This window comes from Pagrus major, chromosome 9, assembly GCF_040436345.1.
Source record: "Pagrus major chromosome 9, Pma_NU_1.0".
Taxonomy (NCBI): domain Eukaryota; kingdom Metazoa; phylum Chordata; class Actinopteri; order Spariformes; family Sparidae; genus Pagrus; species Pagrus major.
In genome coordinates, this window is record NC_133223.1 from 5,119,079 (window position 1) to 5,135,056 (window position 15,978).

General features: G+C 40.9%; 1 protein-coding gene across 3 annotated transcripts in view; it reads right to left on the bottom strand.

Moving 5' to 3' along the window:
• Positions 1-15,978, bottom strand: part of pikfyve (phosphoinositide kinase, FYVE finger containing) — a 34,362-nt gene that overhangs the window by 2,749 nt on the left and 15,635 nt on the right. For all 3 annotated transcript variants that reach the window (XM_073473337.1, XM_073473336.1, XM_073473335.1), the window contains 29 exons: positions 15,707-15,854; positions 15,382-15,546; positions 14,815-14,877; positions 14,576-14,705; positions 14,025-14,205; positions 13,795-13,869; positions 13,326-13,433; positions 13,062-13,202; positions 11,703-11,829; positions 10,742-11,607; positions 9,627-10,031; positions 9,032-9,132; positions 8,878-8,949; positions 8,575-8,746; positions 7,661-7,839; positions 7,213-7,326; positions 6,087-6,195; positions 5,851-6,005; positions 5,553-5,649; positions 4,642-4,699; positions 4,436-4,555; positions 4,195-4,315; positions 3,060-3,155; positions 2,861-2,941; positions 2,393-2,487; positions 2,229-2,288; positions 1,934-2,110; positions 1,221-1,324; positions 1,003-1,131 (listed from right to left, as the gene is read on the bottom strand). In XM_073473337.1, the coding sequence (XP_073329438.1) occupies positions 1,003-1,131; positions 1,221-1,324; positions 1,934-2,110; positions 2,229-2,288; positions 2,393-2,487; positions 2,861-2,941; positions 3,060-3,155; positions 4,195-4,315; positions 4,436-4,555; positions 4,642-4,699; positions 5,553-5,649; positions 5,851-6,005; positions 6,087-6,195; positions 7,213-7,326; positions 7,661-7,839; positions 8,575-8,746; positions 8,878-8,949; positions 9,032-9,132; positions 9,627-10,031; positions 10,742-11,607; positions 11,703-11,829; positions 13,062-13,202; positions 13,326-13,433; positions 13,795-13,869; positions 14,025-14,205; positions 14,576-14,705; positions 14,815-14,877; positions 15,382-15,546; positions 15,707-15,854 (4,449 nt within the window). The remainder of the gene's footprint in view (positions 1-1,002; positions 1,132-1,220; positions 1,325-1,933; positions 2,111-2,228; positions 2,289-2,392; positions 2,488-2,860; positions 2,942-3,059; positions 3,156-4,194; positions 4,316-4,435; positions 4,556-4,641; positions 4,700-5,552; positions 5,650-5,850; positions 6,006-6,086; positions 6,196-7,212; positions 7,327-7,660; positions 7,840-8,574; positions 8,747-8,877; positions 8,950-9,031; positions 9,133-9,626; positions 10,032-10,741; positions 11,608-11,702; positions 11,830-13,061; positions 13,203-13,325; positions 13,434-13,794; positions 13,870-14,024; positions 14,206-14,575; positions 14,706-14,814; positions 14,878-15,381; positions 15,547-15,706; positions 15,855-15,978) is intronic.

A 15,978-nucleotide genomic window follows, 5' to 3' on the forward strand; every position in this document is an offset into this window, starting at 1 on the left:
CAGCTAAGGACACCACAGGAATCTGCAGATTTTATTGACTAAGAATACGCCTTCTCAACCAAAATGAACCAAGCGGTGGTTCTGGGATGGTGTTCTCCACGGGAATGAACTGTGGAATAACTTCACAAGTGTTGCTCCTGGCTTTGCATGCCTACACTGGCAGCCAAACATGACCGGTACTCAGACCACTGTTGCTTCGATTAGTAAAAATAGTTAAAATCTTTTGTTTATTCTCCAATTGATAAGTCTGAACACTCTACACTAGCTATGGTTGTTAAAAATGGCGGTCATAAGCACTTTTAGTTGGTCCTTGGTCATGATAACCCTCTCTCCCAGTCCCTGATGTCAGTGGTTCTTTGTTCTAGACCAGCAAAGTGTTGGTGCCACTCCGAAACCAGTTTTCCTGTCTGGGAGCCGGTTCTTTGGCTGTCGAAATGCAAAAAACTGGTTCCAGAGTAGGCACTGGCTCCGAACCCGCACCTGAACCGCCTTGGGTGTAAAGGGGTATCTGAGAATCAACTTTAGAGAAACAGAGGAGACTAATTTTACAGGTGAAATACAAATCAGCTCCCGACGCTGCTTAAACGTATCAAAGCCTGTCTGGGACTGGGTTGGTTTAAGTCTTAAGTGGAATTTTAAGTACAGACCTAGATTTAAGACTAAAGAACTAAACTTGAATTTTCATTCCTCCCAAATATCAAATACCTTTGAAATAATTTCCTGTTACACATGACAATTTTTTCTACATTGGAAGGTGTTACTTTTAATCAGCTACAGTGACAGTGCAGTGTGCCCAGTTTCAACCAAAATGTGTCCGTGGAAACGTGTCACACATCAACAAAAGCAGCCTCTCATTGAAGTCATAAATTTGCAGTTTTATACTTTTAAATGCACAATATGTATTTTATGTCGTTAGGGGTCTCTCTATCAAATAAAAACAAGTTTGCTGAGTGATGTGTGGACAGAGCCAGTCAGCTTTGTTTCACTGCCTGTGAGTCTTACCTGAGCCATCTTGCGTCCATAGAAAAGATTTTCCATCACAAGCAGGTCCAGTTTCTTCTCTGTGTTGTTCTGGGAATTCTTGTAACCGATCCTGTAAACACCCAGGATCTTGGCCAGGGCAGTCGGCCGCTGTGGTACAAACAAATTGGTTGTTATTTACTTAAAGTCCCTCAGTCAATCACAACTAGAAACTGAAATGAAAACGTAATGATGCCTACCTTCTGCTGCACAGCTCCAGTGATGTAGGTGAAGTAGTGAGGTGCAAAGTCCAGGAAGGACTGGACCTCCAGTCTGGGCATCTGCTTCAGGATGAACCGGTCATCTGAAAGGGACCCAAGGGGAAATAGTGTTGACACATTTTAGAGACGACTAACACATTATTCACATAATTATGTCAGGTGAAAAAAAATCATTTCTCTCTTTTTTTTTCATTTGGGAAAACACAGGTGCAGGTGATTTGTTGTCATTTTGCCCACATAAGGGTGAAGAGCACTACATTAACATCCCACTGCTTTTCTTGGCAAGACCCGACCTGCTCTGCCTCTGATTGGCTTACCCTGATCTTCTTACCCTAACCCTAACCAATCTGACTCCTCATGCTTAAACCAAACCAGTCCAACCAAAGATGGCAACCAGTCATGGGCCTTGCCAAGAAAAGCAGTGGGACCCACAACAACAGAGTGGGGCGCTTCAGCCTCATGTGGCTGAAACAAGTATTACAACAACAATCACAAACCTGCAAAAACCTTTTATCACCTATTTCTCTCCTATCCTATCCTCACCTATCCTATCCTAGAAACTTTATCCTTGCAAACTTCTGTACATTTAACTCAGATCTATGTCACATTACCTAAACTCACTGTTTCACTGTGACTTTGGTATTGCTTGCAGTAGTAGTGGCGACATTTATCAGTAAGATATTAGATATAACCTTCTGTTGCATAGAAAACTGCTCCAGATTTTCCACCACGAGCCTGCCAGTTGACGCAGTGGGACAGTGATCGGACAAAATCCTCCTCAGGGCTCTCCATGATCACCTCACGCATTTTGTGAAACTCCTCAGCGTAGTAGATTCGACAGTAAAACTTGGCGTTGGCATCAGAGAATTCTACAAATTGGACAACAAACAAAGTTAATGTTAACATGATTTTTTTTACGACTGTTACAACTTGTACAGTTTGAAGACCTGCTTAAGCTACATAAATACAATAGGAAGAAATACTCACGTAGCTCAATATGTGGATTCAGGGTCTGTTTCTTCTGTTTATCTGTCAAGTCTGCATCCTCTGCACCAAACAGTACAAAAAAGTCAAACATTTCATCTCAAGGATATTATCTTAATGGTTTCAATCTTCTGTGAATTAGGTTGTTATTTGACCTGATGACTTACTAAGGGGATCAGTGTCCATACTGCTGCGGCTCTGCTGGGACGAAGCCGACTCACTGGGCCTGGCAGGGCTGCTCTTTGCCCGACTCTCCCCAGCACTGAAGGGAGAAAAGAAATGTTTTGTCAGCTCTCTCTGCTGTTTTAAAAACACTAAACACTGAGTTTTCTCCAATTGACCGGTTGACCAGTCAAGTTGACCAGTCAAAAGTTCTTATAAATAGGACAGCTGGACTCAGAGTTCCCAATGGAGCCCCGACTTTTGTATAACAAAGTTTAAATGTCCTAAAACATGTTTTTCTTTTTTAAATGTATCTAAGTTCAAGCTAAAATCAAAGTAAAAGCTTTAAACTTAACGTGAAACAACTTAAATAAAATCCATTCTGATGCAGCTGATTTAAATGACCTATTTCCCAGGAGCTTTAACAACATCTCTAATTTTCAATGTCAGATTTCAACAGGAATCCTGTTTACCTGATGACCTGTGGATTCTCATCCCCGCCTGTGTTTGATGTCTTCGACAAATCATCCAGCGCTGTTTTATACTTCTTGCAGCTAGAAGGAAATGACACAATAATATCATGTTTTACGCAGTAAGGCCACTAATAAAGCTACACTCTGAGGCCATTCCACTCTTGCACAGAAGTGCTGAGACAGTGAGAGGAGTTTTCACCTGAGAGCGAAGGCTATGATGGAGCTCGGCTCTCTCTCGCACACTGCGATGGGCACCCGCTCATGTTCATCCATCAGGTAGTGCTTGTCAGGGTCACTGTACACAGATCACATGACAGTCACAGACAAATCATTAAAGCCTGGAATTATTGTGTGTACAGTTAATACTTAGAACAACAATTATAATTGGCCAAGTAGTGAAGAATGGCATTGGATGTCAGCTCAAAGCCGTATCTTGCATACTTTTTCTTAAACCAGGCTTTTATATATTTAGAGGTTCTTGTATGGTTGTTTGTTTGTAGGCAACAGGTAAGATTTGAGGTCTTTGGTGTGTTTTTAATAAAGGTCTGTAGAAAAACATGTTCATATTTCTTATTTGGTGAGATATTATGCAAAAGAAAGTGTTGCATTCTGGCACATTGTTAGCATTCAGTTTATTCAGTCTTTTACCAAAGTATAGCATCTGTCTGCCGGGAGTGCATTAGACAACACATGAGTGTATGAGTGTATTTGTTCTTTTAGTCTATATTGGAGATGTGAAAGTAGATAGAAATGGTGCCAGTCTGCCAGCCTGACTGTATCACCAGTTGGCCTTCATAGCATGGTGAAAGGGAAGTTTAAAGGGAACCAAATGCAGGTGGTGTCATTATTTAATAGCCATTACATTGTGCAATCAAAATGTACTTTATAATAGTTGTAGCAAAAGAATTGTCTATTGCCAGTAAGATGATGAAAGAAAAAGTATCATTTTTATATCAATTCTAACACTCAATACCTGAGTTCAAGTACTGATACAAAAAAGGTGTAAGTATATGAGTATAAGTACAAGTGTAAGTATATGGGTACATTTATATGTAGTAGTATAAATACCATGTGGAACAAAAACCTTTTTGTTATTGGATCAAATAAGCTTCTAAAATCAGAGGAATTTTCTATCAGCACAAACAAGAAGCAATACAGAAAATGAACCTATTTGTTTAAATCAGACAATCTGGTCAGAGAATAATTGAACAAGATTTTGAGTATTCAGCGAAAATTTTAGTTCCTTCACAATTTTTCAGTCCAACCGTCACAATTTGGTCATCAGTCAGAAATAAACCACACCTGGCCTCGTCCACAGTGAGGGCATTACTTACAACGGGAAGGGGATGGGGTTGTAGCTGTTGCCTGGCAGGAAGTTGGCGAGGATGGCTTTCATGGTAGATTTCTCCTTCACCTGGCTGTCAGTGGAGCCCAGCAAGTGTCCGTCAAATACATCTGACAACAAGCAAACACAGAATATATACAGCCGACATCACTGGATTAGAGACAAGTAAGCTACAAAACAGAGTTTATGTGTGTGTGTGTGTGTGTGTGTGTGTGTGTGTGTGTGTGTACCTTCTGCGAGGTCCTGCTCAGTGAAGGAGGGACCAGGAGTAATTGGCTCAGCTCCAGGCTCTGCTGGTGATGGCAGCATGGAGGAGGAGGCTGAGGACAGCGTGGTGAGGTGACGGTCCTCTGTCAAAGAAAACATTAACGGCAGTCAGGATCACAATCAGATTATAATAACAAAGACAGGATAGATTCTAGGATAGCCAACTCACCTTTCTCACCATTCTGTACTATAGGTGAAGGGTTACGGGGGGAGGATTCCAGGGCACTCTGTACAATAAATCAACAAATAAACACATAAAAATAGGCAAGATTATGACACCAAATTATACCTGAATGATCTCCATGGGGAAACAGGTCTTGTACAAGATGAATATGATCTATGTAAGTTATCTATTAATCTGCTGATTATTTTCTTCCTATCTCACTTTCTCTTTATTGTCTATAAAACATTCAACAGTGAAAATTGTCCATCACAACATCGTACAGCTTAAAGTCCACAATTTTCAATTTACTACTGTGTAAAAAAGACCATGAAAAGCAGAGAATTCTCACATTTGAGAGCCTGGAGTTATCATATTTTTGGCATCTTTGCTTGAAAATGGACAATTAATTGATTAATTGACCAATAATTGCAGTTTAACTTGGTTAGCGTAAAATCCATGAACACATACATGCAATAGATTAGATTTCTAACATATCCTGACCTTATTTTGGAACCATGGGTGACAACCCCCCAAGCGGGGGTAAAATAATGTCCCTGGAACTGAATTTTGACCCTGGTAGCTGCACATGAAACACACAAGAGTTCCTCCAAAGGTTCATAGTCCCTGGGGAAAGTCCCTGCGGTGGAAATGCGGCTAAAGCTTGAATCAGTCCAGGATGTTGCAGCTAAATGCAGTCCTAACCACTACACCACTAGGATACCCTGGCCATTTCAGTTTTAGTCAAACTTTGAATTTAACAGTTTAAAGTTTCAGGAGTAATTATCTCTTCTTTAATCCTGATGCTCTTCTGTCAGATCAGTACTTCCTATGTCTGTCTTGCACATCCACACATGCAATCAGGTTGAAATGACACCGTTACTTAAGCGCAGGTAAACACAATGAATGATGTTACCGACCTTGCTGTCATCAGTGGCGGTCTGTCTGTGCCTGCCTGGGCTGGGAGGGACAGACAGACGCTTCCTGCCTTTCTCCTGCTGGAACAAGTCCTGCAGCCTGGAAGGGAAAGGGCATCAGAGTAAGTATACAGCGTATAAGAGCCTGGTTCTCCCCTCTAATACGTATTAAAAATAAACAGATCAGGTCAGAGTTATTCAACAATCTATAGACTGTAACAAACAACCGGTTTTACTTTTATTTCGTGATACCCCCCCCCGCAAATAAAACATATCTGAAGAAGTCTGTAGTGATTCTGACCTTCCATTCCAGTACTGTAACATCTCACACAGACTCTGTTTCTTCATCACCAGTGACTCCAGGACGGACTGCAGCTGCTGAGGAGAATCCAGACAGCAGGCCAACAGTCGCGCCTGAAGTTTTTCTATCCAGCTCCGCAGCTCTGCCTCTTCCATCTAAACACACAGAAACCTGACTATTTGCCTACAATTACCACTGTACCAAGAGATAAGACTGAAGCACGAGGGAAAACCTACATCTTTCTGAGCGAACAGGTCCTCCATCTTTTCCTCTCTCGTCTTACTGAAGGTGTCGGTCTTGAGGGAGGTGAGGCGGTCATCTATGGCCAAGTACACCTGAATCACTCTGAGGAGAGAGCAGAGGGATACAGTGGATTAGTGGACGAAGACAGAACAGTGAATGAAGGTGCTGTAATAATACTATTAATATAGCACTTTATTTTCTGATTTAGCCTTAGAACCAGGATCAACGTGGACTGAGGACAACAAACAACAGAAAGCCCTCCAAACAATTTTTAGACTGGAGAGCATCTAAATCTATTGACTTCTACTGCAGTTTTTCCCACTGTGTTTTAATTGCTATATTTACTTGTCATATTTCTCCCTTTCTTTTTCCTGATTCTCAATTACTAATCTCTATATTCTATTTATTTTTAGCCTGCAAGTGCAAAGGCAACGCTGCTCAGACTGACTGATCATCCAACATTTCAGTCTGGAGCAAGACCAGTTCAAGTTAAGTCAAGATAATCTATACAGCCCAAAATCTCAAATTTAATTAATTTGGTCTATTAATCCAATTCTTATCTGGTGTCATTTTCTCAAATGTAATGAGATGTGATTTTCTGTTTTTCTCTGTTTTATATCATCATAACCAGGATAGTTTTCAGTGTTGGACTGACAAAATAAGACATTTCAAGACTGAGATGGACATTTTCCACTAACATTTAATACACCAAACGCTTAATTGAGGAAGACTTAGACAGCCGCTGGTAGCAAACAAAAAATATTGTTTAATAACTTTTGAACCACTGACCCTATTCCTATGCTTTAAAAACTTTAAAAATTTTACTTAAAAAAGTAATTTTAAAAAGCTAGGCCTTAAATAAGCTTTATTTTCACACCTCACCCTGGCCAAAAAATATTTTGAAGATAATCTAATGGGTAGATATCCATGAAATATCCCTGAATACTTCCAAATGGATAAACCCATTTGATGTAAATGTCTCTGTGGTGTCTCTTCTAGTAGTTCAGCTCCTATCCTAGTTTTTTTTCTACTGATCAAAGTACATGAGTCTCTGGTGTCATTCCTTCTGGTTGGCATGTATAAATGGATGCAGACTGATGAGCAGTGGTATTCCTTTACTTTTGAGAGAAGTCCTTCAGGTCCTGCTGCAGGTTGGCTTTTGCAGGCCCTAGGTTCCTGATGAAGATCTTGGGACGAGGAAGACAAATCTCCAACAGCCTTACAGAAGTGTAGCTGCGAACGAGAGAGATGCAAAACTCTATTTCAACACTAATTCAAGGATTCCATGTATACAGCAGGTGCTTTGGGCTGTAACCATCCTAGAAATCTCACACAGAAAAAATCCAATATACAATATACAGTGGACAAATGGATGAACAACTCCTCTGTACACATGTTGAATAAATACATAAGGACACAAACCAGCACAACTGTATCTAAATAAAGATTTTCTCAATATTGATGCTATTGGATGTTTATCCATTTATTGCTTTTCCTTTCATTCTAAATATGTCATTTGTCTAATTCAGTGGTGAATGAATAGTCGACACAGAAACAGCTGACCAACCTGAAGGAAGCCACCATCTGGTTGTATGAGAAGTACTGGTGGTAGTCTTTGTGGATGGAGTGTCCACAAGGCTCTGCATTAGCCCTCCTCGTGTACTGGTGTCCGTAGAAACGAAGCTCCAGGTACTTGGCAAAAGACATGGACCACGAGTCGTTGGACAGAGGCACCACTGGTGTCACCTTAAAAAAGATAAGATAATCCTTCATTGATCCCCGGAGCGGAAATTCAAGTGAAATTTAAAAAAGAGGCAGATACTGAGTTTAACAAAGGGAAGTCTAGCCTTATAATCAGAATGAGAGAAAATATATGTCCTCACTTATGTGCATATCATGACTACAAAAAGACATAAAAGACTCATACAAGAGATACAGATTGCTTATTATAAGATTACTGCCTGAACAGTTCACAATCAGCAGCTGGACATAAAGTAGTCTGGCTTTTGAATTAACGTTAAGTCACATAGCCACTATCAAAAAATATTGTGGTTGGTCCATTTGCTTTCATAGAGAAAACAAAAATAGGTTAGGTGTGAAAGCACTCTTAGATATGATGATCAGGGACCAGGAAGAAATCCAGCAGTCAGAGAATATCTATAAAACTATCTATAAAATCTATAAATGCTTTGTTAGTACCAACAAAATATTGTTAAGTACAAAAAGTGGGCACCAAATGCATTCCCATAGCCATGCTTTATTTATTCTTTCATCAGATATTTCCTACTTTAAAAAATAAACAGACAACAGTAAACAATTTTAGCCTATTTGGTATTTTAAAGATGTTTTAAGACATCTGACAAGGTATTTGATCTGAGACTCAGCAACGTTAATGGTCAGGATCAAGTATCAAAAAACATTACATGTAGTCAATGTAATGTGTGTATTTTAAGGTTATATATCATGTTAATTATTACTAACCTGTTTGCAGATGCGACACCAGGAGTAGTTGAGAATTGTGTGCTGATAACCAGGCACGGGGGAGTCCAGCTCCTTCAACACAATCTGCACACAGCCGCTGCCGTGCACAAACCGACGGATGTGGTGCACCATGGGAGTCTCACAGAACATGCTGGGGCACTGGTAAGATGGCCTGCACACACGCACACACACACACACGCACACACACACACACAGACACACACACACACGATAATGATAATGAATTTCTTATAGAAGCTTTGTAGTTTCATAAAGGTAGGTTTTGAATGGATTTTGTCTTGCCTGAAACAATATCGCTCCAAGAAAACACCCAGACAGAGGTCATTCTTGCCATAGAACTCCATTGTGACAATCCTGTTGAAGACAAAGGAAATGACTTCAAATTCATTAAAAACAAGTTGTTTTTTTTATTAATCCACTCCATATGAAAGTTTACCATGGGCTGACGCAGGGATTGGGTGCATTGTTGGACTGAGCTGATGAACTGCTGAAGAGCACACACAGTCTCTGATGGTTGACAGGGTTTAGACAGTCCAGCTGAGGACGACAACAAACACAAACAGGTCAAAATTAAAAAGACCCACAAATGCAAACACTTTCCCTCACAAATAACAGGTCTGGGCTGGGGTATGCTCCAGCTCACCACACCAGTCTGAAAGCACTGCAGATTTAAAAAACGGCGGGAACGCAGTGGAAATACTTTCTTCCATCTGTAGTGTGAATTCTACCACTGTTGCAGGTCAAATGATGCAAATTCCTGCTAATGGTTTCACATTATTCCACTGTTCTACAGGTGGCGATAACGTAAGAAACACAGGATTGTACCAACAACGGCAGGAAGAAGAAGACTATCTTCAGGTAAATATAGGTGTTTACAATACAGGTTTCACAGTGTTAAAAAAAATCATCTTTTCAAACATTTAATGAGGAAGGAAATGCATTCAACATGTTTGTTTGACTTTTGAACTATTTGTTTGTTCAAAACGTCTACAGGACACCTTTAATTAAATAATTGTGTCCACACTGCTTACCTTTGGGGCCCAGCTCATTTCATTCTGTTTGCTCGGCTTCTCCTCTTCACTGTCAGACTTCACTGGTGGCTTGACTGTAGTGTCCCCCGCCCTGCTCTGGCCACTGACAGGAGCTGCAGAACTGGCAGTGTTGAAAGGGTCGGGGGCTTCCCTCTGCCGAATACGACCTCCCTTTGCTCTGTAGTCTGCCAACATCTTCGCTAGGTCCTGGCTGCTGCTCAGCTGCTCCACAATGCGGGTGCTGGTAAGGCTGTGGGAGGGCAGGACATCAATGGGCTTTGGTTGTGGGACGCCATTGGTCTGTCCACTCACTAGGGAGGAGGGGGCAGAGTCTTTGAGGAGCTGCCGCTTTCTGCGCCCATCCAGTTCCTTAAAATCCTTGTTGAGGAGAGGAGACAGGTAGACCTATGGGACGGGAAAAACACAGGTGAGCCTGGTACCAATAATAACAATAATAACAGGAAACGCTTCCTGTAAAACTATTAGACAGTCTAGAGCTTCAGCGATTAGTCAATTCATCAATTAGCTGATTGTTACAAAAATAACTGGCAACCATCTGGTATCAATTAATTGATGAAGTCATTTTTTAACATACTACAAGGAACTTTGTAGTTATGAAACAGTCTTCTACATAAGTACATGAGACCAGCAAAAAAATCTTTTAGGGCAGAGTGGATCCTGTCACACAATGGCATGGTTCTGTCATGGCATGGCACAAAAATGTACTCTGTTTTGCTTTTGTCCACAGTGGATGCTAGAATCAACAAATGAAAATTCCTTGTAACAGCTTTAAGCTAAAAATAGTTGTTGGTTTCAGCCTGTAAAAAATTAAAGTCTTCTACTTTTCTCTGTTTAATATCCTTGTATCATGAATATCTTTTGGACTACAAAACAACGCAATTGAAGACACCACCCTGGTCTCGTGCATACTGGGATGGACCTTTCTGACCCATTTTATGAGTAAACAATGAATTGGTTAATAAAGAAAATAATCTGCAGATTAATTAATAATGAAACGTATTGTTAGTTGCAGCTCTTATTCAGTAAATGTAAATTAAGGAGATGTACAAAAAAAACAAACCATAACAAACAAAAACAACAACAAAGCTAGGTACCTGTTCTGGGAAGTAATCCCTGCTGGGGCAGTGCATGCCAGCAGGTGTGAGAAGGAATGGTTTCTTAAAGGTAATGAAGGGGGAAATGCACAGGATAATGTCCTTCAGCTCCTGCTTGAACACAGCAGAGATGGACTTCAGATGGTCATCAGATGAAGTCACCTGCTCAGCCACAAACATGCCCGTATCATCCTGTAGAGGGTCACGGAACAACCTGGGAGTAGGTGTCTCTGAACCTTCCCCATCCTCTATATCAAGTGACTCGTCCTTCACTAGGCTTCCCTCTTCCCCAGTCTCCCCATCAGATGCCCTGATGAGAGTGTCTGAATCCATCTCCTGGTCTTCTTCCATGAGGAATGGAGGGGGGACAGAGAGAGATGGTGCGGGGGGACTGGGAAAGGGTGAGGTCATTGTCTCTGTGTTACCAGCCTCCTCCTCGACAGAAGAATATGATTTTAGGGTCTGTTTGTCTTGGAGAGTGTCTACGTCTCCATTTTTGGATGAAGACTCAGAGGGAAGCCCTTCCTCCTCAGGTTGTCCTCCCAGTGCAGAGTCTTCAGCCTCTATGTATTTCTCCTGGCCCTCTCCATTTGTGTCTTTCCCTCTCTTCTCTCCATCTGACTCCTCCTCTACAGAAGTGCCCTCCAGCAAGCAAGGGAACGAGGTGCTCTGGGCCAAGCTGGGTGGCATGGCAAACTCGTCCATGAGGAAAGAGATCTCCAACTGGGAGTGGTAGGCCACGCACATCATCAGCATAATAATCTCCTTCACCCTGGCCAGCTCGTACTCTGAAGCACCACGCAGCTTAATGGAGCATCCAAGATGAGGAGAACAGCCCTCAAAGAACATCAGCGTCTTCACTTCATCTGGAAGGACAGAAAACAAATCAGGGTTAACGCTGCAGGATGTCACAGCAGTGTTCACTGAGAGTAGGAGAGGAGAGAGGAGGTGTGCTTCTTACTGTTGGCCAGGGTGAAGGGCTGCATGTAGAACTTGTGGCAAGTTCCCAGACGAGGTTTAGTGAGGAGCTGGTCCATGGACATTACCAGGTCTCCCTGGGTCATACGACTCACCCTGTCCAAGACTTGCTGAAGTGACAAAGAAGAAAATTTTAGAGCCCGTCTGATATATCAGTTGAGTGCTATTATTGGCTGATATTGGCCTATCACAGACATATTGGTATGGATGTACTGTATATGTTGTCCGAAATGCGCCGATATGAAAACTTTTTTTTAGAGATAATAATGCAGGAAAAGATTCTTGAGGTACATTATAATGATTAAATTCCGACCAAACTTTATTGTTTCAGTACACTGATGTCATTTAAGACAATTTTTATTGGTAAACAGTAAAATATCCTGTCTCCATTATACATCTTTGCCACGGGTGTTTGAGGGATCACATCAAAAAATGCGTACTCAGCTGATATAGAACCAATCACAATGTTTGTTTACAATAACTTCCAGGGAGAAAACCCCTGCGTCATACGTTAGCTTACATAAAATTCAACTGTCTGATGTTATTTCAAAGTGTATACATCTTATTTATCTAAAATGCATGTTTGATGCCTTCATGTCTCATTAATTATAACACTTTGACCAGTGTTAGTCGAGAGACCTAATTTACCTGTTGGGCCACAGACTCAAGACAAGTTTACCCAAAACCAGCATTTAGTCTGAGAAGTTGCTGTGGTGACTTTAGCAAAGTGAGACAGTACATGAGAAAGTACAGCAGAAATTTAAAATAGGTCGGACCAAGTTGTTTTACTATATATATCTTTCAAATTTATAGTTATGGCTGGAAAGTTTCCAATTTTACATAACTCCACAATGTAAATTCAATGCAAGTTTTCTGCCTCAAAGTGTTGTTGGCACGACATCATGTGATTTGGTCTATATCGACACTGATACTGGAATTTTTTTATTCTCGAATATCTGTATCAGCACTGGTCCAAGAATTGAGTATTGGTCGGGCTCTAGAAAAATTTAAACATAACTTAAACATAGTCAGAACCACTACAGAAAGGCCTTATTTTAACTTCTGGTCTTCTACATGACACTTTAACGTTTTATATGCGGCTTATAATTTGCTAAATTTTGCTTTGTTTGGTGTCTCTGCCTATCCAGCCAGTCTCATGTTGGATTAAACCTGCGTGTCATGTGTGGATTGTTTTATGACAGAATAAAACCAAACCACGATGAGGTAATGATGTAGAAGGCATGATTCAAGGTTCTCTAAATATCAACAGTAATGTTTTATACAAAAACTGGCTAATCCAGAGGCTAATGCATGAGTTAAATAGCACTCATACTATACTGACCGGTTTGACGTTGATGACCAGTGTGATGCCGTGCTCTAGCAGCATGTCCTGAGCAATACGAGACACCGTCTTCTCCACTAACACCAGGTTTGGACGGACGTCTACAATGCGCTGCACATAGTTCTTCAAAAACTCTCGTTCCTGAGGGAGAGACAAATATTTTTTTAGTCTTAGAAAATGAGGGCAAACACAACTGCAAAGCAGGATATACAATTTGTTTCCTCTACAATCTATTGGTAATTGTAGTCAGTGTGACTTACTGACCTGTAGCACAATGGGGTCGATGCAGGTAAACTTGGTCTCCTCCCTGTACAGATATTCTATGGAGCACTTCAGCAGCAGAATCTTTGGGTTTTTGATGTATGGGTTCATCTGATTAAAGGTCAGAAAAGTATCAGGTTTTCAGCTGAACATCACACACAAGCTGTGCTTAAGCCATTTTTATACATTATCGCTGATTTTGTTTGTTCAACAAAATCTGGACATTATTGCTGATTTTCAAAAGACAGAGATGTGAAAATAATTCTAAACACAATAAAGAACAGCAGGATCCACATCTTTATTTTTCAAACTGATATGAATTTCAAATAAATTTACATACAACAAAACAATCAAGTGAAGTCCAGCTTAAGTATTTGCTTTTGAAACACCATGAATGAACATGAGACAGAAATAATCCTTAAAGAAAACATAAAATGCTGGATCTTTGCCGGACAGAAGAACATAAGCCTACCTTCTTGTGGGCAATGCTCTTGGTGCAGACAAAACCGTTTACCACCGTTGAGTCAAACTTTCTCCCTCCAGGAATCTGAAACACAAACAGACATTCAGTTATACTTCTGAAACCACCTGAAGCTGACAGTCTAATCAGATAATCTTATATTTCGATGCACAGTTACATGAATGTGTATAATTTCTGAAGAGTGACTACAGTTTGACTGATTTGATGAGATGGTGTCTGACCTTCTTGATGTGGACCAGCTGGCGGATGTCCATGTCATCATCGCAGGTGCGGACGTCGGGCCGTACTGTCTGGACCACCTGTCGCACCACAGGGACAATGATATCCCGCCAGGACAGCGACAGAGACTCACTGTAGAGCAGCTGCTGCAGCAGCGCCATCATGTGGCTGTGGTTGGCTGAACTGAACAGGGAGGAAGAGAGAGAAATTTCACAAAAACATTTCTCAAGTTTTGTTTTGTTTGTTGCTCTACAGAGACCTTGTGTTATTCAAAGTGTTTCACTTTTTGCTTCATCTTCTCTACGTTAACATCAGTAAGTGTGCTCTCCTAAATGAAAATAAATGCTGAAATAAGTAGACAATAAATCAGACCATCAACAGAAAATGAATCAACAACAATTTTGACAATTATCTAATTGTTTTAATTATTTATCAAGTAAAAATAAAAAAACCCCATTATTTTCATGTTTCAAGCTTCTCAAATGAGAAGATCATCAGCTGTAATGGACTGCTTCTATTCTGCATAATTACACTGGACACAAACAGCACTCACAGCAGCCTCTCCATGGCCTTCTTCTCTCCGTTCTCCTCCCTGAGCTGGTCCAGAGAGCTGTGATGCCAACCCAATGGTGTAAACAGCATCTCTTTAGCCTTCTCCTCCACACGACGGTTGAACAGAGACTCTACAGGAACGGTGTCAAGTGAGGAAGAGAAAGCAGATTTGCTTAGCTACAAGTTAGGAATTTCAGTATTATATCTGATTAAATCATAAAGGATGTTCAGAGCTCCTACCCTTGATGAAGGCATCACTTATGACAATGTTCTGTCCTCCATCCTCAGAAACAAGAAATTCAGCTAAAAGGGGAGAGGGAGAAAGAGAGAGAGAACAGCATGTCTATTGTTTCTATCAGTATGGATAACTTTGGAGTGTGGATTGCGATGCCTTCAGTAAAACATATAGTATGGTAAGTCAAAGCTGAACCAGGAAAACTGTCTGTAAACTTAAATGAATGTTTATGACAAAAAGTTTGGATAAGAATTGTATTGTTCACCTTTGTTTTTCTCTTCCAAATAAACCTGACTAACCTGGTCTGTATACAACTAACATGATCTTGTCACTGTTTTGACTGTTTGTATCCTCGTTGGGCCTATTTTTTTTAATATTTTGCCTGCTTCAATGGTCTCAGCAATTAACATTACTGATAAAATCAATGGTTGAATCTACAGAAATAAAACCCAGTTATAGTTAAGTGTTGTTTTCCTTTAAAAAACACACAGAATCTATTAACCAACTGACTGAAAAAAAAGTTCAAAGCTGGACTGACATATCTATCGGCCATTGCGTGTGGTAATATTTACATTTCTGCTCAGCGGTGGGAGGCACATGTGGATACTTGGACTGTTTCTTGATGTGGAAATTCACATTGTTTTGCTCCATGTTGAGGTTGATCGAGGCAGCTGAGTCACTGTCCACTACCGACTGGAAACTGCTGACGGATGTCCTCTTGCTGTGCCCGGCAGAGTCTGGACAGAGAGACAGATCAGGGAGTTGCATCTGGGATTTATATTCACAGATACAAAACCAAAGCCACATGGAGGCAGCTTGTGCAAAGAGCAATGATCCAAGCTATGGTGGCAGGGGTAATAAAAGGTTTTACTAAACCATTAGACATGCGATACATACTGGGAACGGTGTACTCTGTCTCATCTGCGAGCTGTTCTGTGTCGCTGTCATCAAACTTGATGTCCTTGAACCAGGATGGCTCTGAATGTCCCTCCAGGGAGTTGACACTATCACTGTCTGGAGACGGTGTTTCTGAGAACTCTGTACTCTACAGACCAGACAGAGTGACGTCATCACCAGCACATTTCAGTTCACCCGAAATAATCTGTTGAAGCTGCTCGATATGTCCTCTAGTGTTATCAGAAGAACCTGCTAAATCAATCAATATCAGC